Source organism: Dryobates pubescens, chromosome 1 (genome assembly GCF_014839835.1).
Source record: "Dryobates pubescens isolate bDryPub1 chromosome 1, bDryPub1.pri, whole genome shotgun sequence".
In the NCBI taxonomy this organism is placed as follows: Eukaryota; Metazoa; Chordata; class Aves; order Piciformes; family Picidae; genus Dryobates; species Dryobates pubescens.
The window spans coordinates 45,991,483-46,017,464 of record NC_071612.1 but is presented as its reverse complement, the minus strand read 5'-3'; the positions used below and the strand labels follow the sequence as shown (position 1 = coordinate 46,017,464).

The following is a 25,982-nucleotide window of genomic DNA, read 5'->3' as shown; positions in this document are numbered from 1 at the left end:
GCAGGATGGCCGATGCAGAAACCTACCTGCGGCAGCCGTGTCACATGGTGCACGGTGTCCCCATAGTCAATGCCTTCGCCCATGGCTGGGAGCGGATTGACACCTTCCAGAGCCGCCCTGAGGACATCGTGGTCGTCACCTTCCCCAAATCTGGTGAGCATCCCTGAGCCCACCAGACATGGTGCTGCTGGGTGGGCCAGCAGAATGTACAGCTGGGACCAGCTGCCTGGGGGAGTCACAGCACATTTAGGGTAGTTGGGACAGAGCTGTGTGGGATTTCCTTTCACCCCCATGGGCCTAGTCAAGGTCCAGGGGATTGTCGGTGCTGAGTTCCCCAGCACCACCCTGACCACCCTATGGTGGATTGCTTTCCTCAGGCACCACCTGGGTCTGTGAGATTGTGGACATGATCCTGCAAGGCGGTGACCCTGACAAGTGCAAGCGGGATGCTATCACCAAGAGAGTGCCCATGCTGGAGTTCGCTGCACCTGGGGAGATGCCGGCAGGTAGTGGGGTGTGAGGCCTTGGCTATGGGCACCCCATGGGGGTGACTCTGCTGAGGACCCGCTAGGGACGTGCTTTGGGGTCACCCAGGGACAGACTTGCTGGCCACCATGCCCTCTCCCCGTGTGGTGAAGACTCACCTGCCTGCACACATCCTGCCCAAATCCTTCTGGGAAAACCGCTGCAAGGTAACCCTCAACCCCCACCTCTAGCTCAGGGGGCATTGCAGCCCCCCTGTTCCCCTGAGGCAGGATCCCCCACTGCTTTTTCCAGCATCCTGCCTGGTGTTGGGAGCCCTAGGAGCTGGAGTGTCTCCCCTCTCTGGGGGCCCTTGGGGTGTCCCTCATACCACATGGCTCCTCTGCAGATGATCTACGTGGGGCGCAATGCCAAGGATGTGGCTGTCTCCTTCTACCACTTTGACCTGATGAACAAGTTCCAGCAGCACCCTGGAACATGGGCTGAGTACCTGGAGAAGTTCATGGCTGGCAGAGGTGGGATAGGGCACCCCTGCATGGGGGGCCACACTTTAACCCTCCTCCAGCCCCTGCACTGACACTCTTGTCCACCTTCTCCATGCAGTGGCATATGGCTCCTGGTATGACCATGTCAAGGACTACTGGGAGCGGAGGAAGGATCATCCTATCCTTTACCTCTTCTATGAGGACTTGAAGGAGGTGAGGGAGCAAGGTGGAGGGTGGTGAGGGATTGGGGGATAGCAGGAGGGGTGAACAGCAGCTTATGTCCCACAGGACCTCCGCCGGGAGGTTGCCAAGGTGGCCCAGTTCCTGGGGCAGCACCTGCCAGAGGCAGTGCTGGATGCCATCACGCGGCACACCTCCTTCGAGGCCATGCGGGACAACCCCACCACCAACTACACCATGGTGCCCTCCCACATCATGGACCAGCGTGTCTCCCCCTTCATGCGCAAAGGTGAGTAGCTCTGGGGGGCTCCCAGAGCATCAACCGCCCTGCCCCCTGCTGAGCCCCATCTTGCTTGGCCCCAGGCACCACTGGAGACTGGAAGAACCACTTCACAGTGGCCCAGAGCGAGCGCTTCGACCAGGACTACGCACAGAAGATGTCAGGCACCGACCTGCGCTTCCGCACCCAGATCTGAGTCTGTGGTGTGGCGTGTCCCCCCAGCACACCCCCACCAGTCCCCTCCAGCCCCAGCACTGTCACAGCTTTCCTGTATCTCACTGGTCTCCCTATGCTGGAAGGACTTTTGTGAAAATGAAGTTTTATTTCTGCATCTTATTCCTCAATGCACACTCATGTGAAGGGTCCTGCTTTGCTACAAGGCACTGCAGAGTTTCCTCCCACCCTGTGTTGTCCCAGTTCCACACTGTCTGCCCAGGACAGGTGCAGGAGATGCCTCTGCAGCTCACTTTTTGGGAAATAAAAATGCCAGCATGTGGTGCAGTATGAATAAAAATTGTTAGCAGCCTCCAGATGCACATAGCTACCATGGCCAGGCCTCACCCTGCACCCTCCACCTCCTGCCTCAGAAATTCCCTTGCTGATAGATAATTCTGGTAGTTTTTGTGCTGTTCTTCCCCCGAGGCAGGATGCTGTTAGGCTGTGCCAGTCTGCGCACAACCACATTGCCTGTCAGGTATGGCTGGGCCCCAATAGGGCAGAGGAAAGAGTTTCCATGGCTCATCTCCCTCCCATCATGGTCAGGAAATCCACAGTTAAAGGACAGACTGCAACTCCATGGCACATAAAATCATTAAGGAAAGGACCTGTAAGATCACTAAGTCAACCCAACCCCACCATGCCCACTAAACCATGCCCCAAAGTGCCATGGCCATATGGGTTTTGAATGCTTCCAGAGATGGTGACTCCAACACCTCCCTAGGCAGCCTATTCCAGTGCCTGACCTGCACGATGTTGGTGCATTTAAAACAGCTGGGTTTGTGTTGCACTCATCCAAGGAAAGGAAATTTTGAGGTAGATGGTTATTGGATCCTGGTCCCTCAGATGCTGTCCTCTCCTGCCCATGCTGTTTGGTACAAGAAAATCTTGCCTGCAACCTGGAGCATCTCAGAAGGTGTGATTTATTTATTTTTTCTCAGGAATGGGTGAAATAGACCAAGAGGTTAAAAAACATCTGAGGACCTGGGAGACAGGGAAAGTGACAGGGATGCAGCCAGGCACAACCCAGGGCTGATACAGGAGCTATGGGGTATAAGCCAAGTCTGCTGTGCTCCAGGGATGAGACATGGTCAGATGGGACCTGTCCAGGAACACAGGCAGTAAAATGGAGTTAAACACCATTGTTCAGCAAAATCCTTGGAATCTGGCAATCAGGCACCACAAATCCAAGCAAAGTGGAGCAGGTGCCACATCAGAGATAGGTCTTACCTACCTGGATGAGTGAGGAGAAGATGAGGAGAAAGAGAGAAGAGCCAGAACTGTGATCCCTCATTAGAAAAGAAGTGTTACTTGAAGTCATAAAAAATAATTGCAGATGGTTTTTGGTTCTCTCAGGTGCTGGGAGCTTCTCTGTGTTGTGTGATGCAGTTTGTCTATCGCATGGTCATGGTGATTTGTTACAGAACAATGTGGCAGGCTCTGAATCTCATTGTCCCCTCACACTGCACTCCCAGTACACTCCAAATCAAGCCAGAAATGCCAGAACAGGCAGGAATAGGTGACCAGTGGCTTCAGACACTTCGGTCAGACAGAGAAGATGCTGTGTAGGAAAGTAGCTCCTGATCCAGGTGTGCTTTCCCCTGTCTGGGGGGAAACCTGCCTTTGAAACTTTGACTTCAGTGATACCCACCAAATCCCATAGCCCCATAACTTGCCTTTTTTTCTTTTCTTTGTCTTTGTATTTTGCATGTGGGTTGTTTTTTCTTGTTGTTAGGCTTTGGTGTTGTTTTGTTGGGTTTTTTGAAGTCCCTCACTTCCTGCACTGAGAGCCTACTGGCAATTCATCCACACTGATCTAACCCATCCTTTGGGACTCTACAGGTTTTCCTCATAACAGCCTTCCCCAGCTCTGTATTTTCAGGCTGAAGGCATCTGAGTCTATTCAGGTGCTGTATTTCCTCTGCTGCTTTATCTCTCAGCCCCTTGACATCCTGACATCTTGCTATAGGGATTTCCTTTTATTCTGACTCCTGCTGTTGTGACCCAGCAGCACCAGCATGTGTTTTGTCCCTGCTGCTCTTGCCAAAGACTGCTCCTCTGTTAAAGTCAACAATTTGTTCTGCTGCAGTTTGATTCAGGCATTTTCTTCCCTCCCTAGATCACTCACATGCCTGTTTGTTGCTGCTTGAGTACATAGCCAGGCCTTCCAATTGCTCCTGCTTTGCTCCTTAGATGTTCCCATTTGTGTGGAAGCATACAGCTTTGTTTTCTGTTTCCACAAAGGACATCTGGTCTTATGACTCTCTAACAATGCCTCTTTCCTCTCCATAATTCAGATAGCAGCTCCTGTGATATGTACAGGGGCATCAAACACGTCAAGAGGCGCTTTCCTTCACTGCCCATCAAACACTCCAAGAAGTGCTTTCTTTGACTGCACTCCATAAGAAGCAGCTTTTTTTGTGTTTACCTTTTTAGTCCCTGGAGTCAAAGAGCAAGCCTGAGAGCACCTGCCCTCACTGCTGTAGATACAGTGCTTATTGCCTGGATGTGTTCCTGTGTGACTTGCCCTAGGTGACCCTGCTTTAGCAGGGGGGGATGAACTTCATGACCTTCAGAGGTGCCTTCTAGCCCCTACCATTCTGTGATTCTCTGTGGAGAGATGCAATACAAGCAGCTAGGGGAGGCTATGATGCTGTACTGTAGAAGTTTTGTGTACACCCAAATCGCTAAGACCCCTGAAAAGAAAGAAGCATCTGTTTTGGAGGCCAGAAAAGAGGTTGCAGAAGTAACTTTGCCCTCAAAAGCACTATCTAGCAAATCAGGGCAGGCTGGGTGCAGCTCCCTTGTAAACACTCTTGTAAAACCAGGACTTTGAATCACTTGATATGAAGGCAGTGCATCTCTTCCTACTGCTTGTCAATGCCAAGGTGGACCCATGGCAGATGAAAGCCTCAGTGAGGATGGAGAAGCCTTCCTCCTCTCAGCCAAATGCAGACACCTAGAGGAGGAGACAGGGAGTGAACCCCACAGAAGGGTTTCCCTGCTGGCTTAGAGGAAGGAGCTCTAAGTCCTTGATGCTTACAGTAAGTGGCACACTCCCTGCATAAATCTGGACACCCAAGATGATGACATCCAAAGCAGAGAACATTCCTCCCTACCACTCCTCCAGCCTCAAAACATCTCAGATGCAGGATATAGCAGCCCCAGCTAAAACTCCACTCCTGCCTGCAGAGCAAAGAGGAGGGAAGACAACCCTATCCTGGTGAAATAGCCCTGGGGATAAATTGTCATGACTTCCAGTCACAAAGTAAAGGCCAAGCCCAATCTTCCTGATATGATTTCCTGGGAGAAGAGGGAGTGCCTCTATTTGCATCCCAGCAGGGCTGCAGAGGCAATCCTCCACACTCCAGGCAGCAGCAGGTGAGGTGCTCCCCTCTGCATCCCAAACTGAGCTGCAAAGGATCAGCTCCAAACCTGCAGCAGCAGAGGAACAGCAACCCCTGCCTTCCCTGCAAGCTGCAGCACAAGAGGAGAATGGTTGGACTGAATAATCTGAAAGGGCCTTTCCAGCCAAAACAATTATGTGATTCTAGGATTATAAGTTAAAGGTTATAAAGGTAGTCTGTGGGGGTTTTGTCCCACAGCTGCAAGGTAGCTGTGTAAAGTCATACAAGGAGGCTCTCCTCCCCCTCTACTCTGTCCTAGTGAGACCTAATCTTGAGTACTGTGTCCAGTTCTGGGCTCTCCAGTTCAAGAGGGACAGAGATATACTGGAGAGAGTCCGAGGCAGGCTACAAGGATGAGGGACTGGAACGTCTGACTGATGAGGAAAGGCTGAGAGACCTGGGGCTGTTTAGCCTGGAGACAATAAGACTGACAGAGGATCTTACCAATGTCTAGAAATATCTGAAGGGTGGGTGTCAAGAACAAGGGGCCTGGCTCTTCTCAGTGGTGTCCTGTGATAGGACAAGGGGCAATGGGCTCACAGTGGAACTGAGGAAGTTCCACCTCAACAAACGTCTTTGGTGTGATGGTGCCAGAGCCCTGGAGCAGACTGCCCAGAGAGGTTGTGGAATCTTCTCTTGAGACTTTCAGAACCTGCCTGCATGTATTCCTGTGTGGCCTGCCCTGGGTGATCCTACTGTAGCAGGGAGGTTGGACTTGATGATCTCTGGAGGTCTGTTCCAATCCCTACCATTCTGTGACTCTGTGAAAGGTAGAATTCAGCTGAGAAAGGTAATCAGTGGTAAGGCTGTTTCAGCACATGAAGTTTTGCTGGAGTTCTCTTACTACCCCTGGGGACTCCAAGGGGGCAGAGCCTTTACTGATCAATCCCCTCACCTTTCTCTGTGCTCAGGGACAAGCCAGCCTTGACATTTTCCCCATCCAGCCTTCCCCTCCCAACTCCTGCAGAAAAATTATGGTCAGGACTTTCAAGTCTGCTTTTCATCGAGAAGCTGTTTTGTTGCAATAAGAGAAAGGAGTTCATTTAGTGCTGCTCTGGGCACAAGCCTTCTTTTTCTCCCCCGAGCACTGGATTTGTGAGGTGCTGGCTGGCAGCAGTGTTTTGCAGAAATAAAGGCGGCCTGTCTGGCATAACCCCCCTTCGGCAAAGCGCTGAAGGGACCCGTATGTGGAAAACACTGCTTTGTGTTGCATAACTCTTGCATAACTGGCCTTCACCCCACAAAGCCTGCTGTTATTTAACAAGGCTGGAGATTGCATCAGTGTCTGCAGCCCTGCTACTTAGTAATGCTAGACGTGTGAAACACGGACACTTAACACCAGCTATTCTCTTCAGCCCTACTCTTCTCTCATTTTCTGGATTTTGTCTTTTAATCCTCTCAAAGTGTTTGTTTTCTCTGCATTACAAGGAATCTGAGTAGTGTCTTTCGAGGCTGGCCATGGAAACCAGACCTATGTAACCCTCTGGTTTCCCTGGCATAGCTCTCATTTGCTTATGGAGAAATTATGGAGGGGCTAGAAATGAAACTCAAGTTCCCATCTGCCCTAGCCCTCGTGAATATGGCCTTTCAATAGCTGCTTTAGATTTTTCTTACAGCACTTGCCCAAATAAGCCAAATTAGCTTGGAAAAACATACTATCCTGAGCACCAAGGTCTATGGAGAGATCATAGGAGCTGTAAGGACAAATTGGTGTTGAAAGATGCTGTCAAAATTGCCTTCAATTCTGAAGGTTTAGGAAAAGTTGTGCTGAACGTTATGGGCAATATTTAAAAACTATGGAGGTACTTATTTGAGATTCCTGTATTGCCAGGTCACAAATAACTGCCTAGATCTCCAGCATCAAGGGCCACACACCCAGCACAGGTAACACACCAATATTTGAAAGACACTGTGAATAAACCACAATATTTTCTCTTTGCTTTTGCAGGCAGTTTATAAACAAGCCTGTTGCTTAACAAATAATTGTGTTTAACCAGCTGGGACCCTACAGGGAGTGAAAAAAAAATCTTTCCCTCAGTCAAACACTGTGTTTCTGAGCTACAGAAAATCTGTAATAACATTGTAATGTACCCCAGCCATTGGGAAGGCCAGCTCAGCTGTTAAATAAATGACTGGAGCACAACAAAGCAACAGGTAATCCCTCAACACAAGCCTTGTGGTGAGCATCCCAGGTTGTATTACCTGCCCCTTTTGGAAAGCCCAGTTCAGAGGGTAGCTTACTTAAGCTCCTTCTGCTCAGCACCCAGCCCCACCAGAGCAGCCCAGGCACTGAGGAGGTGAGCAGCAAGGCACAGAAGCAAACTGATGTAGCGAGCTGTACCTCACAGCTCTGAGCACACTGCTTGTGTGCATTGGAAGACTCAACCAGGTAAGAGCTTTCTGCTGCATGGCATCCATCCCCCAGGCTGTGTTTGATTGACCCTATCCTGTGCAGGAGGTTTAGATGTTATTCTGGCTCCTGGTGGACAAGAGCTTCTTCCAGGATGTAGTGCCTTATGTTCAAGTGCTGACCTTCCAAGTGAGAGCTGCCACAGAAGATGTGGGGTTTGATTTGAGAACAACCTTTAAGGGCAAAGAGAGCCCAAGCCCCATGTTTAGACTCTTGAATGAAGGCTACAACACAATCAGGCTACTGGTGATGTGCCCCAGAGAGTAGTAATGAGCTCCATGTGAAGAGCTCCCTGGGAGCAGTTGGAAACCACCTGTCATAAATCAGAACAAATGACCTTATTGGCATTGCTATCACCTAAATGAAGGACTGGCTGCCTTTTCTCAGCAAGGGAAGCAACAGCACTTGCCACACCTCACCCTGAGAAAGGATGCTGCTTTAAAGTTAGCCACTGAAACATACCCTGTGGCCTCTCCTTCCTTGCCCTGCCTCTGGCATTGGTAGTTTGTGGGAGCAGGGCAATGAGCTCTTTGAGGCTCAGAGCTGGCATCCAGGGGAATGGCTCACTTGCAGTTTCTTCCTCTGTAAAGATGCATCAAGGTGAGTTAATGGTGAAGCCTGAAGATGCAGCAGCTCTCCCCAGGAGCTGGGGCATGACTGCCAGCAATTCACATTATTTACCAGGAGGGATGTGGCTGTAGAAGGATTGAAGGGGGTTAAGGATGCCTATGGTGAGTTCTGTCACAGGCATTCTTCCACCTTGTGTTGCCCAGGGCTTTTTTCTTGAGTCCAGCAATATCTTCAGGCAAGCACTTGCAGTGGCACTGCTGCCTGTCAGATAAGCAATCCCCTGTGCTGCTCTGAAAAGAAAGGTGGAGAACAAGAGAAATGCATCTCTAAGTACAGCTAGGTTTGCTGTCACAAGTAACAGGCATTCTGAAGTCAGATGTGGTCACTCCTTTACCAAATCTCAGTGTTTCTCCAGTGCTGGTTGGCAGCAGTGCCACTTATTTGATAATACTTTCAGTAAGTCTTCCAGCATTTACTGATACAGTGATGACACAGCTGGAAGAGATCCCCTGTTATTTCACAGACAGTTGGAAGAGACCCCTTGTTGTTTCACAGTAAGGATTCCTCAGGCAAAACTGCAAAAGGACTAAATTCTTGTGCAAAGGGAGTAGTTTGAAGGTGGACTTTTTACAGACATCTGGCCTGCATCAGAAATAGTGTGGCCAGCAGGAGCAGGGAAGTCATTGTGCCCCTGTACTCAGCACTGGTTAGGCCACACCTTGAGTACTGTGTCCAGTTCTGGGCCTCTCAATTTAAGAAGGACATTGAGACACTTGAATATATCCAGAGAAGGGCAACGACACTGGGAGAGGCCTCGAGCACAAGTCGTACGAGGAGAGGCTGAGAGAGCTGGGATTGTTTAGCCTGGAGAAGAGGAGGCTCAGGGGAGACCTTATTGCTGTCTACAACTACCTGAAGGGTGGTTGTAGCCAGGAGGGGGTTGGTCTCTTCTCCCAGGCAACTAGCACCAGAACAAGAGGACACAGTCTCAAGCTGTGCCAGGGGAAGTTTAGGCTTGAGGTGAGGAGAAAGTTCTTCACAGAGAGAGTTGTTTGCCATTGGAATGGGCTGCCCAGGGAGGTGGTGGAGTCACCATCCTTGGAGGTGTTCAAGCAGGGACTGGATGTGGCACTTGGTGCCATGGTTTAGCAGTTATGAGGTGTTGGGTGACAGGTTGGACTTGACGATCTTTGAGGTCTTTTCCAACCTTATTGATTCTATGATTCTATGATTGTTGCCACCCTGCTAACCAGGGAAAGGAGCTTTCTCAGGTGGAAGCTAGCAGAGTAGAAGGCAGAAAGGGAAAAATAAGTCACCAGACATTCTTTCCTATCTTTTCAGACCTGAGACCAAATGTGGGTTTTAAAGGTCCCGTTTGTGCAACAGTAAACTCTTGCTTTTGCTGAATGCTAGTAAAGAGTCATCAAACAAGACAGAGTTGCAGCACTCCCAGCTGGAAGGGAAAATTCCCAGGCTCTCTGTCCCTTAACACTGCCATGGCCACAAAAACTAGCCACTCTAAGAAATACCTCCAGCTGCTCCTTTTTCAGGTTGCTCTTCTAGGGCCTGTCTTCTGTGGGAAGGTGCTGATCTGGCCAACAGAAGGCAGCCACTGGCTGAATGTGAAGATAGTTATAGAGGAGCTCATCCGCCGTGGGCACAGCGTTACCATCCTGGTCTCCAATGCTTCCCTCTTTATTAAACCCAAGGCTGAAGCCACAGAAAACTTTGAGGTCTATAATGTGCCCTTCAAGAAAGACACCATTGAGAACCTGATTGAGGACATAGTGGCACTGTGGCTGAATAACAGACCAACCACCTGGACCTTCTGGCAGTTTTACAAAGAGCTGGGAAAACTCTCCAAAAACTGGCACCAGATGAACAGGCTGATGTGCGATGCAGTGCTAGCCAACCGAGAGCTGATGGCCCACCTGCAGAGCTCTAGCTATGACCTGCTGCTGTCAGACCCTGTGACCCTCTGTGGGGACCTCCTGGCTCTCAAGCTGGTCATCCCCTTCATCTACTCACTGCGCTTCTCCCCAGCCTCCACCGTGGAGAGGCACTGCGGCAAGATCCCAGCCCCACCGTCCTACGCGCCTGCAGCGCTCTCCGAGCTCACAGACTGCATGTCCTTCAGCGAGAGAATGAAAAACCTGGTGTCTTACCACCTGCAGGACTATGTCTTCCAGAGCTACTGGGGACAATGGGACAGCTACTACAGCAAGATCTTAGGTAAGCCTTCTGCTACTTCCCTTTACGCAGCCTCTCACCTTATGACCTGCAGAGCTAGGGACCTGGCAGGGTTGCAAAGCCAAGGCCTGAGAGAGGCCAGCAAGAAGGCCTGTCACAGAATTCACAGAATCATAAGAGCATCATGGGATGGTTTGGGTTGGAAGGGACCTTAAAGATCATCCAGTTCCAACTCCCTGCCATGGGCAGGGACACCTCCTGCTAGACCAGGTTGCTCCAGGCATCATCCAACCTGGATGTCTGTGTGGAAAAGGGAACAAATCACCAGTTCCACACACCCCTCCCTGTCAGGGTGCTGTGCTGCTATGCCATTGCCTTGGGACAGGGATCAGAGGCCATCCCAATGGATGGATCTGACTTTTGCTGTCATTAACATGGAAGTTGAAACAACTTCCACACTAGGTAGGGCCCTCAGCAAGGCAGCTCAGCTTGCACCTTTTCCCCTCCAGTGACTGCTTGCACAGGAAGCAGTCAGGAACAGAGGTGTTCTAATGCAGGGTATCACAGGGCGAGGTGAGACGGTGAGTTACGAGCCAGCTCTGCCACCCTCAGTAACACTGCTGAAGTGCATTGTGGCTTTGTGCTACAGACATAATTTACGCTAGTGGTCATACACACCCAACCCCTTCCACACCAGATGAGTGCTATTTAGAGCATACCCTCCACTCATAAGCAAACAGGGAAAGCAGCAGGCTTGCCTCTGCAGGCTTGTCTTCCGGATTGTTTTGAGTGAATATGTAGATAAATATAGAATCATAGAACCATAGAATTGTTTGGGTTGGAAAACCCCTTTAGGACCATTAAGTCCAACCTTCAACCTCAGGCTACCATGACCATTAAACCACGTCCCCAGGTGCCATGTCCACACATTTCTTGAACACCTCCAGGGACGGTGACTCCACCACCTTCCTGGGCAGACTGTTCCAATCCCTGACCACTCTTGCAGCAAAGAAGTAGTTCCTAATCTCCACCCTAAACCTTTCCTGGCACAATTTCAGGCCATTTCCTCTCCTTCTATCACCTGATACTAGGGAAAAGAGACCAATGTCCACCTCACTCCAACCTCCTGTAGAGAGCAATGAGGCATCCCCTCAACCTCTTTTTCTCCACATTAAACACCCCCACTTCCCTCAGCTGCTCCTCACCAGCTCTGTTCTCCAGACTCTTCACCACCTTTGTTGTCCTTCTCTGGACATGCTCCAACACCTCAGTCCATAGTATTAATCACCTGTGACCAACATGGCATTTCTACTAACCTCACCTTCAGCACATGAAAAAGAGCACTTGCAAATAACAGAGTCATAGAATGGTTTGGGTTGGAAGGGACCTTAAAGATCATCTCATTCCAGCCATCTGGCATGGGCAAGGATATCTCCTGACAGATCAGGTTGCTCAAGACCCCATCCAACCTGGCCTTGAACACTTACAGGGCTGGAACAGTATCTTAGGATACCACAGCCTGCAAATACCCTCAGGACTCCACAAGTACATCAAACTGTTGTCACATGGACAGCAAATGAGGTATTTCAGCTTATCACAGCCCAGCTGCTTCTGTCACCCTCATTGTCGTCCTAGAAAGAATGCTCTCAACAGCACAAAATTCAGAGCTTTTGCCTTGCAAAGCAACAGAAGGAAAAAAACCACACAGCAAATGTGTAAGATTGCTGGGCAGAAGCCCAGCAATGATGGGGTTAGCACAGTGAAGAGGATCCGCATTATTTCTTAACTGTACATCAGAAGGGTGACCATACATAAAACCCTTCAACATATTTTCCTGGTTCAACTTCCAGTGCCTAATTGGCACCTAGTGGCAGGCAGGACAGCCCACACCATCACTGACCAGCTCTGGCCTCCTGCCATGCATGGGCTGGGAGAGGCAAGTTCACAGGAGGACAGTCTTACTTGGATACTGGGAGTCTCTTGCCTGGCAGTCTCGCACATTTTGAGAAGCAACTTTCTAGTTGCAGCCCTGGATTACCACCCTAGGTGCCTACCAAATGAAGAACACAGAATCATCATAGAATTGTTTCAGCTGGGAAAGACCTCTAAGATCATCAACTCCAACCACCAACCCAATATCACCATGGCCATTAAACCATGTCCTGAAGTACTGTGTCCACATAGACTCTAGGTAGACAGACAGCAGGACCAGGATAACCAAGAGGACACAATCCTCACTGGACTGAAACCTCAAGGCTGACAGCTCTCCTCTTAGCTCCAGAAGCAGCATATCTTCCAGATGCAGCAAACTATTTACCACCAGATGGTGCCAGTTGATCCCAGTCACTTTCTTCCCCATTATCCAGGACAGGATTTCAAGGCAGCTGGCTCAGCTCCCTGCCCTCTGAAGCAAGGCAGGGGCACGCATGCCCAGCCAAGCCTGGGAGCACTGCTGCTCTTGGTGAACTCATGGGACTTTGGCACAGAGAAACTATGTCTGGGAAGGAGGTGACAGTGCTGTGGCTGCTGGCTGTGTTGGGCTGGGGGTATGGGGGAAAGGTGTTGGTCTGGCCAGCTGACAACAGCCATTGGCTGAACATGGAGTACATACTCCAGGAGCTTGTGGACCGGGGCCATGAGGTGACTGTGCTGCTGCCTTCATGCTTCCTCATCTTCAACACCACAGAGCCCTCACCCTTCCAGTTTGAAGAGGTGGAGGTGCCATTGACCAAGAAGGAGATGGCTACTATACTGGAAGAAGCTTTCTACTTTTGGTTTTACCAGGAGAGAGTGCTGCCTGTCTGGCGAAGTATTTACGAGATAGGTAAAATAATGTCCAAGATAGAGAGTGTAACCAAACTGATTTGTGATGCAGTGGTGAAGAATGAGGCACTGATGGAGAGACTGAAGGCATCCAACTTTGATGTCCTCTTGGCAGACCCCCTGGCACCCAGTGGGGAGCTGTTTGCTGAGAAGCTGGGCATCCCCTTCATCTACACTATCCGGTTCTCCATTGGCAACACGGTGGAGCGGCTCTGTGGGATGCTCCCAGCACCTCCTTCCTATGTACCAGCCACCCTAAGCTGTCTAACAGACAGGATGTCCTTCCTGGAAAGGCTGAAGAACACCTTGACCTATGCAATACAGGATGTGGTGTACCATCGCTTTTTCTGGGGAGGCTGGGATCAGTACTACAGTGACGTTTTAGGTAAGGTTGCTCTTACTTCCAGAAATTACATCTGCTGTGCACACAGGAGTAAATACCCAGAGCTTAGAGGGTAAGGCACAAATTAGGAGCACAACTGCTCTGAACTCGCCACCCTTCCGCCAGAATTCCTGTGGCACAGCAAACAATTCAGGCAAGGACAGATGTTCTCTGTTAATCCTGACCTGCCACACTAGTACAGCCAAGTCTGTCCAGGTACTTCCAGTATGGGTAAAACAGTGCTGAAGCCACTTGAGACACAGCTCATCAGTCACATCTTCTGTCCAGTCCTGGGCTCCCCAGTTCCAGAGAGACAGAGAATTGCTGGAAAGAGTTGAGTGGAGGCTACAGTGATGCTGAAGGGCCTGAAGCATCTACCTTATGAAGGAGGGCTGAAACACCTGGGGCTGTTTGGCCTGGAGAAGCGCAGGCTGAGAGGGAAACTGATCAATGCTTATCAAGATCTAGAGGGTGGGGGGGTTAAGAGGAAGGGGCTGGGCTCTTTTCAGCAGTGCCCAGTGACAGGACAAGGGGACAAGAGGCACAAACTAGAATCCAGAAAGTTTCACTTAATGAAGATGCTCCTGAGGTTTACTGTGAGGGTTCTGGAGCAGGCTGCTCAGAGAGGTTGTGGAGTCTCACCTGGATGCTGCATTCTCTGTGAATCAGGGCAAACACTAACACCAGAAAAATAATATTCTACAGCCACCAAACACTAGTACAGAGTTAAACCTTTTGAAGCAGAAATGAAAATAGGCTTTTGGGAAGCTACACAGCACCATCATATATGGTGTTCTAAGACTTGGGAGAGCAGCTGAGCCCCAGTTAGAAGAGAGCTGTGTTTGTTTATAAGTTGATTGTCTCTTCCTTTCTTCATTTTTTCCCCTCCAAGTGATTATGCATTCCTGTGTGATCTGGTATAGGTGATTCTGCTCTGGCAGGGGGGTTGGATTAGATGATCTTTCCAAGTCCCTTCCAATCCCTAACATTTTGTAATTCTGTGAAGAGAGGAAACATACATAAAGCATTGGTGGGCAGATAAAGTGGATGTTATTTCAAGGTGAGATTCTAAGTGTTTTGGCTTCCGTTTGCCTAGCAGGGTGTCACTCTGCTAAGAGAGCTCAGCTGACATGGAATCCTGCAAGTAGAGTGCCATGCCGTGTATTTACTTCTGTTTGCTGTGTTTGGCAGGAACCAGAAAACCTTGTGATGGCTGAAGTGTGGTTTCCTGATCTGTTGTGCAAGCCTCAGAGATGCTTTGATCTTAGTTTGTTTATTTTAATACTAAATGTGAGGTTTAGCATTTAAGACTCCATGTGCAATACCTGTTTTGTCAGCTGTGGTAGCTTAGTTGGTCTCTACCTAGATGGTAACGTGCTCTGGTCTGGAGTGTGCCCAGTCCTGAAGGAGGTGTGAATTGAGGATTTTGACTGGAAGAGAATTAATCTTTATCCTAGTAGCTTGCATGGGGCTAAGTACTGGCTATGAGCTGTGAACAGTATGGAGAACACACCATGCTTGGTTACTGCTGAGCAGCCCTTGTGCAGACAAGGCTTTTCCTGCTTCTCACCCCACCCCACCAGTAAGCTGAGGGTGCACAAGGAGTTAAGAGGGGACACAGCCCAGACAGCTGACCTCAGCTGAGTAATGGCATATTCTAGACCATATGATGCCAAAAAAAGCTGGGGGAGGCAAGTTTGCCAGGACCACTGTTTCTCAGGGACTGAGCTGGGCATTGGTTGGCTGGTGGTGGGCAACTCTTCTTTTTGCATTACTTATTTTTCTTTGCTTTATTTTGGGGTTTTGCCTGCTCCTGGTCCTTACATGCCACAAAATGCAGTTTGTGGTGAGAAGAAGCAGGAGCTGCTGTCATTTTGAGATCAGTTGTGGCTTTGCAGGAGACTCCAGAAAGGGATTTACTGCTTGCCCAGTCTCCCCAAGAGAGTTGATTTATATCTGACCCATGCCCTCTTGCCAACCTTGGCACCTACTTGATCTCACTTTCATTGGTTGGCTGTAAAGTGTTGCATACTGGAGCAGTGACCTGTTTCCAGCTCAGTCAGATTGGAGTTGTACACTGACTGCTGAAATGATGGGATCAAGGTTTCCCTGGCTGCTCTGGGCCTGGGTGTGCTGCTGGAGTGCTGCCTTTTGTGGAAAGGTGGTGGTCTGGCCCACTGATGGAAGTCACTGGATCAACATAAAAGTGCTGCTGGAAGAGCTTGTTCTCAGGGGTCATGAAGTGACTGTGCTGGTGCCCTCAAGCAATCTGCTCATCGACTACCAAGATACCTCTTCCCCTTTCACCTTTGAGGTCCTGCAAGTCCCCTTTACCCAGAAGAACTTGGATGATGCGATGGACAACTTCCTCAACTTGTGGTTGAATGAGGCCTCTAATCTCTCCACCTGGGAGATAATGTGGAAGATGAAAGAGGAACTGGAGGTCTTTACCAATATGTCAAAGCAGACTTTTGACACCTTGATGACGAACTCGCAGCTGGTAGCAAGGCTGCAGCAGGCCAGGTTTGATGTTCTGATTGCTGACCCCCTGGTTGTCGGCGGGGAGCTGGTGGCAGAACTCCTGGCAATCCCTTTTGTCTACAGCTTCCGCTTCTCCGACGCCAACGTGGTGGAGCGGCTGTGCGGTGGGCTCCCTGCGCCACCTTCCTACGTGCCTGCTAGCACAAAGGGGCTGACAGACAGGATGTCCTTTGTGGAAAGGCTACAGAACTTCCTCTTTTACTTTTACATGGATTTCTTTTTCTTGACATTTTGGCGAGATGAATGGGATGGGTACTACAGCAATGTCTTAGGTAAGGCAGCTCTTGGGTGGTTCCTCCTCTTGTGCTCAGTGCTGCTGTCTCCAAATACTCTTTTCCCAAAGGCCTGCAGAGATGGTAATTCCACACTGGTCACATGGAGGCTGTGCTTTCCTTCTTAGGTCTGGTCTGGTGTAACAGACAGCAGTTTTGCTCTCATTCCTCTGGAGCATCTTTAGAGCACAGAGTTCTAATTTTTGTCCTTGATGATGCTGTTGGTGAGCTCTTGCAGTGAGCTCTGTGCCCCCTGTAGTGCTTTCAAAGGACAATCGATGCCTCTTCATCTTGATGACAGGCATTTCTACAATTAAGATAGTAGCAGATAAAGTTGGAGGGCAAAATCACTCCTTAACTAAGGGTAAGACACTGGAGACAGCTCCATGGACAGCATGGGGATGGAGTTAACCCTGTTGTAACTAGGAACACTGCCTCTCTCGACAACTGCAGAGCAGGAAAGCACCCTTTACTCGCACTGCATGAATCACCTGGGGGTATCATCTTACAACCCTGCCTATTCAAGTTCCCCAACAACGCTAGGAAGGTTTCCCTTTCAGGTGCCATTCACTTTGAAACAGCCTCCCTTAAACGACAGGAATTGGGTTTTTGTTCCAAGCTAGCACAACCCAGGCTTGAACCACAGTCTCATAAAGAGACCTTTTAGTTCAATGGACTTTGAATCTCAGAATAGCTAGTTTAGGCAGATAAGGAGTGAACAGCAAGCACAGGGGTACGTGCTCTGCTGCCCTTCAACCTCTGGCAGCACTTCCTCAGAATGCTTTTGTGCTCCGCAAACCACTCCCTTTCCCCTGGACTTTGGTTCTTTGTCAGTGTCACATCAGACACACCTTGCATGACTCTGCTTGTCAAACAGGCTTTATTTTCACTCCAGTAGCTTCCTGCCAGAGTCATTACTCTTTACTTAAATCAAATCTGATGTCAATTATAATGCTGATCAAGGAACATAAGAAGGTGTCCTACAGACAATTTTTATCTTACTGCTTAATTAATTGCTTGGCTCCTGCTTGCATTAAGCTGGCTATGGACAACCATTTACCAAACACTTCTAACCTTTTTACTCCCCAGTTCGACTCTGCAAAGATAACTTGCAACCTGTACTTGAGAATACAATTTTGTTTTGCTCCAGATGGGATGCTATAAAACAGTTTCATGCACTGGAATTTTTTTTTCTACAGATGGATTTCTAGAGGCATTGGATTTTGCAGCAAATGACATTCAAAGCATCTAAGGATTTGGCCACATTTCTCCAATATGTGTCAGAAGGAGCTGAGCCGGTCCCCAAGAGAACTCAAAGTGACTTTGCCTGTTTGTTATTGCAGTCTGAGCAGCCACTAACCGAGTCACATAACTGTTTTAAAACTTTCCTGCTCCCCGACTGCTGATTACCACTCTGCCATTAATGTGGGGGTTTGTTGGTTGGTTGGTTTGTGTGTGTGTGTTGGGGTTTTGTGTGTGTGTGTGTGTGTGTGTTTAATTTGGAACTATATTTTCTATTCTCTTCCCCAAAGCACAGTTTTTATTACAAGCACAGGTGACAAAGCCTTCCAGCCATATGAGAACTGCACTCCTATATCATGGGAACTAAAGGCTTCCCATTTACTCTTGTGCTGCTCTAAATTAATCCTGAAGGTTCAAAAGCCTTCTAAAGATGGCATCGCTTTGCTCATGGCGAAGTGCCATGGCCAAAGAGGGAACAGGGCAAGGAATGGGTCTGGATTGGCCCACACATTCATTGTGTGTGTGGTTTGATAGATTGCACTGGTTGGGAGTGGCAGAAGACAAAGGTAAGGCTGCTGCTTTGCAAACTACAGTGAAGCAGGCCACTCCTGTGTATGCTGTAAACCCCTTGTACCTTATCCCTAGGGAGGCCCACAACCCTGTGTGAGACGATGGGGAAAGCAGAGATCTGGTTAATCAGAACATACTGGGATTTTGAATTTCCACGCCCTTTCCTGCCCAACTTTGAGTTCGTTGGAGGACTTCATTGCCAGCCTGCAAAGCCGTTACCAAAGGTACCCCAACTTTGTTCTGCTGTTGGTCAACTGGTGCCCAGCAGAATCACAGAATGGTAGGGGTTGGAAGGGACCTCTGAACATCATCCAGTCCAACCCCCCTGCCAGAGCAGGATCACCGAGAACAGGTCACACAGGAACACATCCAGACAGGTCTTGAAAGTCTCCAGGGAAGGAGACCCCACAATCTCTCTAGGAAGCCTGCTCCAGGGCTCCAGCACCCTCACATCAAAGAAGTTTCTCCTCATGATGAAGCGGAACTTCCTGGGTTCCAGTTTGTATCCATTGTCCCTTGTCCTATCACAGGACACCACTGAAAAGAGCCTGGTCCTTTCTTGACACCTACCCTTCAGGTATTTATAGACATTGGTAAGATCCTCTCTCAGTTGTTTTTTTTTTTCTCTCTTCCCAGACTATAACTCAAAACTGTTTCTCTCACTGCTCCACCCTGCAAGCCACATTCAGAGAAGGCTCATCCTTAAAGTAGCTGCTCTGCTGCCAGCAGGGATCTTTGGCAAGCTGTCTGTACTTGTGCAATCTGAGGGCTCAGTATAGGGCTCCGTGTACAGCCTGCTCTCTTAGAAGAGCAGAGCTGAGATCAGCAGGAGCAAATACAGTTCTTGTTGGGGAAATAGTAGGTGCTACCTCAAGGTACTTAAATGTAACATTTAACTTCTAAAATTCTTGCAGTTAGGAGAGACCGCCAAGATTACCACGCCCAGCCTTCAACCTTACACCACCATGGCCATTAAACCATGTCCCCAAGTGCCATGCTCACAGATTTATCGAATACCTCTAGGGATGGTGACTCCACCGCTTCCTGGGGCAGCCTGTTCCAGTGCCTGACCACACTTACAGCAATGAAATTTTTTCTGATCTTCAACCTAACCCTCCCCTGGCACAATTTCAGGCCATTTCCTTTCCTTCTGTCACTTGACACTAAGACACAGTCTTGCAGCCCATGGTAACACTGAAATACTTCCTGCCAAAAGGCACCATGACAGGGCAAATTCTGTAGACAAAATGGACTCAAGGTTTGCAGAAAGAGACAAGTGAGAAACAACTCTGCTGTTGCTGCATTGTTTAAGGCATCTTAGAGGGATTAAAATACTTGGCACCTCCAGCTCACACTCTGCTGTGACTGGCAATGTTCAGCTGGAATTTGAAACCCCCAGATACTGATGATAGCAACAGGAGAAGCTCTGGTCTAGACTATTGCTCCTGCAAGAGCCTCAGAGGATGTAGGATAACTTCACTGCCACTGGTCCACCAAAAGAACCTTCTTCCCACTCACAGCAGCTGGCTGGGGAAGGTGATAACTGTTCTCTTTTGGATGATGTTGCTCCATTTCACATGGTACTGACTGAAAAAAGGAACAGGAAGACCTGTTGGCCTGATGTGCAGAAATTCTGTTCAGCAACATGTGTTGCAAGAAACAGAGAACTGACTGCCCAACAGTGACTTACTCTCTGACTGACAAGCAAGGACTTGATGAGTCTCTGATCAGGATGCTGAAAATTCCTGTTAGTTTTCATCACTTCCCCTTCCTGCAGAGCTATGAAAAGCAAAGTACATGTTCTGGGAACATCCAAACCCACAACTGACTGCTGGGAAGTGTCACAGGGTCTGGCCCTGTCATGCTGGTGCCAGGATCCATTGCTGCTGCCTGACTTGCTTTCAGACAGGGAAAGCTTCTCTCACCTGTCTCAACCTGTCCTGCTCCTCCTGGGGAGAACCTGTTTGTTTTACATGGGTCCAGGTTTGTCTCTGTAATGCCCTTCTGTCAATGGGGGGTGCTCAGACACTACCATGACCGTCTCCCCGATAAGCTAAAAAGGTTATGTGCCCTGCTCACAAAAATCTGGGTAATTAATCTTGGTGTGTTTTCTGCCCCTCCTAGGAAATGGAAGCCTTTGTTCAGAGCTCAGGGGAACATGGCATCATCGTATTCTCTCTGGGGTCGATGGTCTACAACCTAACTGATGAGAAAAGTAACATGATTGCCAGAGCCCTCAGCCAGCTTCCACAAAAGGTGAAGTTCCTTTCAAGTCTAAATCAACTTGCAGCACTACAGGCTGGGGTCAGAGTGGCTGGAGAGCAGCCAGGTAGAGAGGGACCTGGGGGGTACTGGTTGATGGTAGGCTGAACGTGAGCCTGCAGTGTGCCCAGGTGGCCAAGAGGGCCAATGGCATCCTGGCCTGCATCAGGAACAGTGTGACCAGTAGGAGCAGAGCGGTCATTCTGCCCCTGTACACTGCACTGGTTAGGCCACACCTTGAGTACTGTGTCCAGTTCTGGGCCCCTCAGTTTAGAAAGGATGTTGACTTGCTGGAATGAGTCCAGAGGAAGGCAACAAAGTTGGTGAAGGGTTTGGAACACAAGCCCTATGAGGAGAGACTGAGGGAGCTGGGGTTGCTTAGCCTGGAGAAAAGGAGACTCAGGGGTGACCTTATTGCTCTCTACAACTACCTAAAGGGAAGTTGTAGACAGACGGATGTTGGTCTCTTCTCCCAGGCAGCCAGTACCAGAACAAGAGGACACAGTCCCAGGCTGCACCAGGGGAGGTTTAGGTTGGATGTTAGGAAAAAGTTCTATACAGAGAGAGTGATTGCCCATTGGAATGGGCTGCCTGGGGAGGTGGTGGAGTCGCCATCATTGGAGGTGTTGAGGAGGAGACTTGATGGGGTGCTTGGTGCCGTGGGTTAGTTGTTTAGGTGGGATGGATTGGTTGAGGGGTTGGACACGATGATCTTGGAGGTCTCTTCCAACCTGGTTGTTTATTATTATTATTAACTTGCTTCTGTTTTTTGTCTCTCCTCTTGCCTTCAGCATGCCTTTTGCACTTGTACTGGCCTGGTTTTTATCTGCATCTCTGCTGGCTGTGCCACAGCTGGAAAGCTGGGCTCTGCAGAGGCAGACTGCTGAGTCACCTCATGGGCAGTGCTGCCATTTCCCCTCCTCTGAGCCAAGGGAGCTGGAAGTGTCCAAGTACAAAACTCACTGACTGGTTTTGTGCTAAGCACGTAACAACTAATCAAAGACCTGAACTGGAGCCAAATCTATTTGAATTACAGCACACAGGGCTGTAGGTTTAAGATAAAGCTCTGCACTACACAATAGAGAAGGGCACTTCACCTGTACTGTGCTTATCTTATTCCCCCTTTGTTCAAGGTCCTCTGGCGGTACAAAGGAAAGAAACCAGAAGCTCTGGGCTCCAACACTAGGATTTATGACTGGATACCCCAAAATGACCTGCTTGGTAAGACTGATTCTATCTGGGATGCATTGCACCCTTGAAGAAGTAATTTCCTTGTTTTTCCACTAAAACAGAATTCCACTAAATTCAGGCAAAAAGAACCACTTTGCACTCATGGCTACAATGAGTTTTGCAGTTTAGGCAGCTGAGGTTTGCTCCTGGAGCCTTAATTTCCTGGTCTGCTTTTCATTTTAAAATGAGTAACTGTACAAGAACCACAGAAGACACAGCCATGCTGTGAAGGGAGTAGGGGAGCAGTGGCTTAGAAAGGCAGGAACTTGAGCTTAGTTTATGAAGAGGGATCTCTGAAGCAAAAGCCTCTGTCTTACAGAGCTGGCTGGTCAATTGTCTGGAAGGGCTAAGAACCTCCCTGTAAATGTGAAAGTAGACGTGTACTCTGGAACTAGAGTTGCCCTCTGCAGTTAATCTCCAGGGCTCATTCCTCCAAATACTTCACCTAAGCAGGGCTGAAGCACTTCAGGACATGGTTTAACAGCTACACTGGTCTTAGGGTGAAGGTTGGAGTCAATGGTCTTAGAGGTCTTTCCTGACACCATGGTGAAACTAGAACTGCACAACATCCCAAGGGCTGAAGTAACTCTGGGGTAGCCTCAAGTAACATTGTGATTCACACATTGCATCACGAGAAACGTGCGAGAAAGCCAAGTATGCAAGCTCTGGCGCTGATCCCGAGGTCAGGGCTGTTCCCTTCCCTAGCAGTTCACCTGGCTGCGTAGTTTGCAATGCTCATGTTCCAGGGAGACCAGCCTGCTGCAGCTGCTGTTACACCTGCCTCTCCTTCCCTGATCCAGGCCACCCCTTGACAAAGGCCTTCATTACTCATGGGGGGACCAACGGGATCTACGAAGCCATCTACCATGGGGTCCCAATGGTTGGGATTCCCATGTTTGCAGACCAGCATGACAACATTGCTCACATGAAGGCCAAGGGAGCTGCAGCTGCCCTGGATTTCAGCACAATGACCACACAGGACCTCGTTGATGCACTGAATACGGTCATCACAAACTCCACGTGAGTTCTGTTCTTGCCTCACAGTAGGATGAGGTCACTAAAACCTTGGGCTACTGAGGCAAGGAATTCTGCTGGCTCTTCTGGAAACCAAAAATACTGACCAGCTGGAGTCTGGGGCTCAGATTAAACCCATCTTTTGTTTCTGAGAATCTGAATTTCTCAGGAAGATCAGCCACCTGCTATTCCTTGCACTTCATTTCATGATCCCAGAGAAAAGTAGTTCTCAGAAAACTCAGGGCAGCTCCTGGGACAATTTCCTGCTCGTATAAATCCTTTGGAGGCTCTGAGTGACATTGTCACATGTCTAACTGCATTTGTAGCCACAATTCTTTCTCTGCCCTTGAGTTACCAGTATCCTTAGGCTACCCTATCTCACAGTCAAGAATCAGAGGGTAAGGAAGGCCAGCAGCTGAAAGTCCTTGCTAAGACCACTGGAGGACTAGAAGTAAAGCAGTCCTCAGTCTTCAACACTGATTCTTGTCAAGAGTGAAGGTCAGGTATTCCCAGGCACAAACCCAGACTGGGTGCAGTGAGTTGAGAGCAGACCTGAAGAAAGAGACTGGGGGTGTTGGGTGCTGAGAAGGTCACCACGAGCCAGCAGTGTCCTCATGCAGCCCAGAAGGCAGCTGTGGGCCGGGCTGCAGCAAGAGGAGTGTGGCCAGCAGGGCAAATGAGGGGATTCTGCCCCTTTCCTCTGCTCTGCTGAGACCTCACCCACAATACTGCATCCAGTTCTGGTGTCCCCAGCAGAAAAAGGACAGAGTTGTTGGAGTGAGTCCAGAGGAGGCCACAAAGATGATCTAAGGGCTGGAGTACTTCTGCTGCGAGGACAGGCTGAGAGGGCTGGGGTTGTTCAGCCTGGAGAGGACAAGACTCTGGGGGGCCTTAGAGCTGCCTTCCAATACCTGAAGGGATCTATACTGTGATACTGTGATCCTACAGGAAGGCTGCAGAGGGACTTTCCTTAAGGCTGTCTAGAGACAGGACAAGGGGGAATGGTTTGAAGCTGAGAGAGAACAGGGTTAGACTGGATTTTAGGAAGAAGTTCTTCAGTAGGAGGGTGGTGAGACTCTGGAATAGGTTGCCCAGGGAGGTTGTGGCTGCCTACTCCCTGGGGGTGTTTAAGTCCGGCTGGATAAGGCCTTGAGCAGCTGAGTCTAGTTGAGAGGAGTCCCTGCCCATGGCAGGGGGGTTGGAGTAGATGATCTCCAAGGTCCTTACCAACCTGAGCCCTTCTGTGATTCTATGGTTCAAGGAAGAACTTGCAAATTCCTGAAACAAATGGACTGATGTTGCTGGAGATACCCATGGGAATTAGGTGTCAGGGAAGTAATGTATAACAAACTGGATGACAACCAGTCAGACAGAAAGACAACCAAAGACCTGGGTGAAATCTGGTGCATTTGGCCCCCAACCATTAATGTAGTTTTACTGGCTTTAGTTTTATTGGTATGGGATACCCCTTTGATCAGTTGAGGTCAGCTGTCCCACCTTTGTCCACTCAAAACTGCTTGTGCCCCTCCAGGCTACTTGCTGGTGGGGTGGTCTGAGGAACAGAAAAGGCCTTGCCTCTGTGTAAGGGCTGCTCAGCAATAAGGAAAACATCCCCGTGCTATCCACGCTGTTCTCAGCACACATCCAAAGTGTAGCCCCATGCACGTTCCCATGAAGAAAATGAACTCTCTCCCAGTCAAAAGTATCACTCTGGACTACAGTGGAACAGGAAACCCTGCAAGTGCTTCCCTGTGGCTTTTTATAAAAGGTGTATCTGGAGTAATTTGGAGTCCTTTTCCTTTGCAAAAGACTCTCTTTATTACCATTCACAATTTCTTTTGATCCAGATGGGACTAAAGGGAGGCATTTTAAAATGTATTTAAATAGCACTGATGTGAATAAAAGCAAGGCTGCTTCTGGCTCAAGAAGACTGGCAGGGGCTGAGCAGGTTGTCTCAGGAATCTGTGACAAATCTCCATGGTTCCTTTCTTCCCCCCCAGCTATAAGGAAAACGCCCTGAGGTTATCCAAGATACACCATGACCAGCCCCTTAAGCCTCTGGACAGAGCTGTCTTCTGGATTGAATTTGTCATGCGCCACAAAGGAGCAAAGCACTTGAGACCAGCTGCTCACGACCTCACCTGGTACCAGTACCACTGCCTGGATGTCCTGGCATTCTTGTTTGCCTGTACAGCCACTACTGTCTTCCTACTTACCAAGTGCTGCTTGTTTTGCTGTAGGAAATGTGGCAGGGTTGCAAAGAGGAAGACAGACTAGATATCCTGGGCCCATCAGCAGGTTTCCTTTTCCCAGGCTGATTCAGAAAGGCATTTACACACATTCACAGCATGTTAGAGGTTGGAAGGGACCTCCAGAGATCAGCAAGTCCAACCCCCTTGCCAAAAGCAGGATCACCTCAGGTAGTCCACACAGGAATGCATCCTTGCTGAGCAGCATCATGATATGCTTTAAAGCTGAGCATATCATGAGGCACCTTGTTGAATTGGTCATGCTCCAAAGCTGCTGGCGGGCAGAGATGCTGGCTTAGCCAGAAAATTCATTCTGGCCTCAGTAAGATAGAATTATAGTTTCTTGATCCCTTGGGAACCTGTGAGCTGATCACACACAGTCCCTAGAATGGTAATTGCTGCTTTAATTTATCAAATTCACATTGAGATTATTTCATAAATTCAACCTTCCCGTGGGTGGGAATCTGCAACTAGTCTCCTCGCCCTGGCTCCCTCCTCTCCTGTAATGCCACCTGGGCTTGATGATTCCTAACCAAAATGCCTCTCCTGTAAGACAGAGTTCTCTCCCCACTGGACAGTCCATCTGAATGGCCAAGATCATGAAATACTCAGAGCTGCAGGTGGCTGGTGAGGCCTGTATCATCACATCTGTCAAATGCACTGACTGTCTGGGGGCTGAGGGGAGAGCTGAGTCCTAAAGAATGCAGAGAAATTACTTTCCTGAGAAGCATTTCTTTCCCCCTCAGTCTCAAGTCCTCCTGTGCAGGCCACCATTCTAATTGCAAGACCTGCAGAGGTGTGAAAACCAACTCTGTTGGGAACTTGCTCCTCTAAGCCACACTGATGAAGGCAGGAAATATCTAGAGAGGGACCTTGCAAAGCAGCATTCCATGTGGGAATAGAGAAACAGTCACTTGCCTTGCCTGAATAGGGAGAGAAAACAATGCTGCTCATGGCTCTGGTGAGAGTGATGGTAAATGCAGCAATCCTGAGACAGCCCAAGGTGCGCCCACTGCTGAAAGCCCACAAAACAATGCTACTTCAGGCCTCCTCTTCTAGGAAAGGTTGTTCCTCTGCTGTGCTGGCTTATTCAGGAAAGAGCCTGCCCCAGTTTTAACTGCTACTTGCCCTATTCAGGGTGCTGCAGGACTGTTTTCAAACAGAACAGGCTGAGTT

The 25,982-nt window shown here is 49.2% G+C and overlaps 2 protein-coding genes across 3 annotated transcripts; both read left to right on the top strand.

Annotated features, from left to right (window-relative positions):
* Positions 1-5: 5 nt before the first annotated feature.
* On the top strand, positions 6-1,713 carry LOC104297999 (sulfotransferase 1B1). Its single transcript, XM_009898028.2, has 7 exons — positions 6-153; positions 378-506; positions 595-692; positions 872-998; positions 1,087-1,181; positions 1,257-1,437; positions 1,512-1,713. The coding sequence occupies exons 1-7, from the start codon at positions 6-8 to the stop codon at positions 1,622-1,624; spliced, it is 891 nt and encodes a 296-aa protein (XP_009896330.2). The 3' UTR covers positions 1,625-1,713.
* Positions 1,714-9,527: 7,814 nt separating this feature from the next.
* LOC104298572 (UDP-glucuronosyltransferase 2A2) lies at positions 9,528-24,864 on the top strand. 2 transcript variants are annotated; one of them, XM_054167333.1, is made up of 6 exons: positions 9,528-10,263; positions 18,127-18,275; positions 20,176-20,307; positions 21,447-21,534; positions 22,344-22,563; positions 24,558-24,864. In XM_054167333.1, the coding sequence occupies exons 1-6, from the start codon at positions 9,528-9,530 to the stop codon at positions 24,832-24,834; spliced, it is 1,602 nt and encodes a 533-aa protein (XP_054023308.1). In that variant the 3' UTR covers positions 24,835-24,864. The 2 variants fall into 2 exon arrangements, with proteins under 2 accessions (XP_054023308.1, XP_054023224.1); XM_054167249.1 differs by lacking the exon at positions 9,528-10,263 and adding an exon at positions 15,516-16,239.
* The last annotated feature ends 1,118 nt before the right edge of the window (positions 24,865-25,982 follow it).

Coding starts and splice junctions, on each gene's coding strand:
- LOC104297999 (XM_009898028.2), top strand. CDS start 6: ATGGCCGATGCAGAAACCTACCTGCGGCAGCCGTGTCACATGGTGCAC. Junction 507..594: donor ACCTGGGGAGATGCCGGCAG/GTAGTGGGGTGT, acceptor GGGGTCACCCAG/GGACAGACTTGCTGGCCACC. Junction 1,182..1,256: donor TCTATGAGGACTTGAAGGAG/GTGAGGGAGCAA, acceptor TATGTCCCACAG/GACCTCCGCCGGGAGGTTGC.
- LOC104298572 (XM_054167333.1), top strand. CDS start 9,528: ATGGCCACAAAAACTAGCCACTCTAAGAAATACCTCCAGCTGCTCCTT. Junction 20,308..21,446: donor TCAGCCAGCTTCCACAAAAG/GTGAAGTTCCTT, acceptor CCTTTGTTCAAG/GTCCTCTGGCGGTACAAAGG. Junction 21,535..22,343: donor ACCCCAAAATGACCTGCTTG/GTAAGACTGATT, acceptor TCCCTGATCCAG/GCCACCCCTTGACAAAGGCC.